The sequence below is a fragment of the Cyprinodon variegatus genome, unplaced genomic scaffold, assembly GCF_000732505.1.
Source record: "Cyprinodon variegatus isolate N-32 unplaced genomic scaffold, C_variegatus-1.0 Scaffold851, whole genome shotgun sequence".
Taxonomy (NCBI): domain Eukaryota; kingdom Metazoa; phylum Chordata; class Actinopteri; order Cyprinodontiformes; family Cyprinodontidae; genus Cyprinodon; species Cyprinodon variegatus.
The window spans coordinates 124,758-125,836 of record NW_015151304.1 but is presented as its reverse complement, the minus strand read 5'-3'; the positions used below and the strand labels follow the sequence as shown (position 1 = coordinate 125,836).

The 1,079-nt window shown below is 42.1% G+C and overlaps 1 protein-coding gene across 2 annotated transcripts in view; it reads left to right on the top strand.

Annotated features, from left to right (window-relative positions):
• The window catches only part of sdr16c5 (short chain dehydrogenase/reductase family 16C, member 5), a 36,910-nt gene that overhangs the window by 24,449 nt on the left and 11,382 nt on the right, over positions 1-1,079 (top strand). For both annotated transcript variants that reach the window (XM_015397304.1, XM_015397305.1), the window contains exon 6: positions 399-524. In XM_015397304.1, the coding sequence (XP_015252790.1) occupies positions 399-524 (126 nt within the window). The remainder of the gene's footprint in view (positions 1-398; positions 525-1,079) is intronic.

The following is a 1,079-nucleotide window of genomic DNA, read 5'->3' as shown; positions in this document are numbered from 1 at the left end:
TTTGAATCAATCTGACTGGATGATCTGGTGAACTGGAAAGTGACCTGAGATGACATGATGTGAATTGGAGCTATAGAAATAAACTGAATAGAATTGAACTGAAATGTATTTGCTGTATGACTTGTGCTAGCACGTTTCTGTGTACTTCAGTGTACCCATAAGTTCCACCACTAAACCAGCGTATTTGCCAGATATTTCGTACGTCAGACATTCGTTGGTCTAAATCGTCAAGTTGTGACATCGGCTTTAAATCCGAGGTCAGGAGGTCACAGCGTGCCGGAGAACGGGTTAGAATCTGTGCCTTGTTTCCTGTAATGTATAGAAAGTGTTGATGCGTGACATGATGCGTGTGCTGCAGCGTTCAGAGCGGATATTAATCTGTTCCATTTGTCCAACAGGTGGCCGAGGCTGATGCCGATCCTCAATGCAGAGAAGGTAACCAAGAAGATCCTCCATGCTGTCCTCACAGACCAAACCTACCTCCTGCTGCCTAAGAGCATGTACCTAATGGTTGCTCTGAAGAAGTGAGTTTTTACTTTAGCATCCTACTTTTAAAGGAGGGATCTAGACGGGGATATTAGAGGAGTTTAAAAATGTTTTCTATCCATGAGGAATTCCATCCAGAAAGAAGCTGCTTCCTCTCTGCTGGTTTCCGCGTCTTCAGCTGATATCAGACGTTACTCTGAGTTTATCCGCTTTGACGGCGGTTCCTAAAACCCAGAACAAACTGCGTACGACTTTTTAAGTCCGATCCGATTGTTTTCCATGTCCCTCAGCCTGCATATAGAGCAGCTCTGACCAGGCAGGCTGAGCAGATTCTTCAGGTTTCGCTCTCTGTGCTACAAACACATTAATTCCACATTTAGATTGGAACTGATCAGGAAACATTTATTAAAATAAATAAATAAAAGCTGCTGGTGCATTCTATAAAGCAAAGCTCTACTTTTAACTGGTGTTCAGATGCAGGTGGTTCTTCTCACACCAGTCCACTAAGTTCATGATAAATATATTCAAGAACATATTTAGTTTTTACTACTTTTTGGTTCCCAGTTCCTTTATCATGATGATGTTTAAGTTCT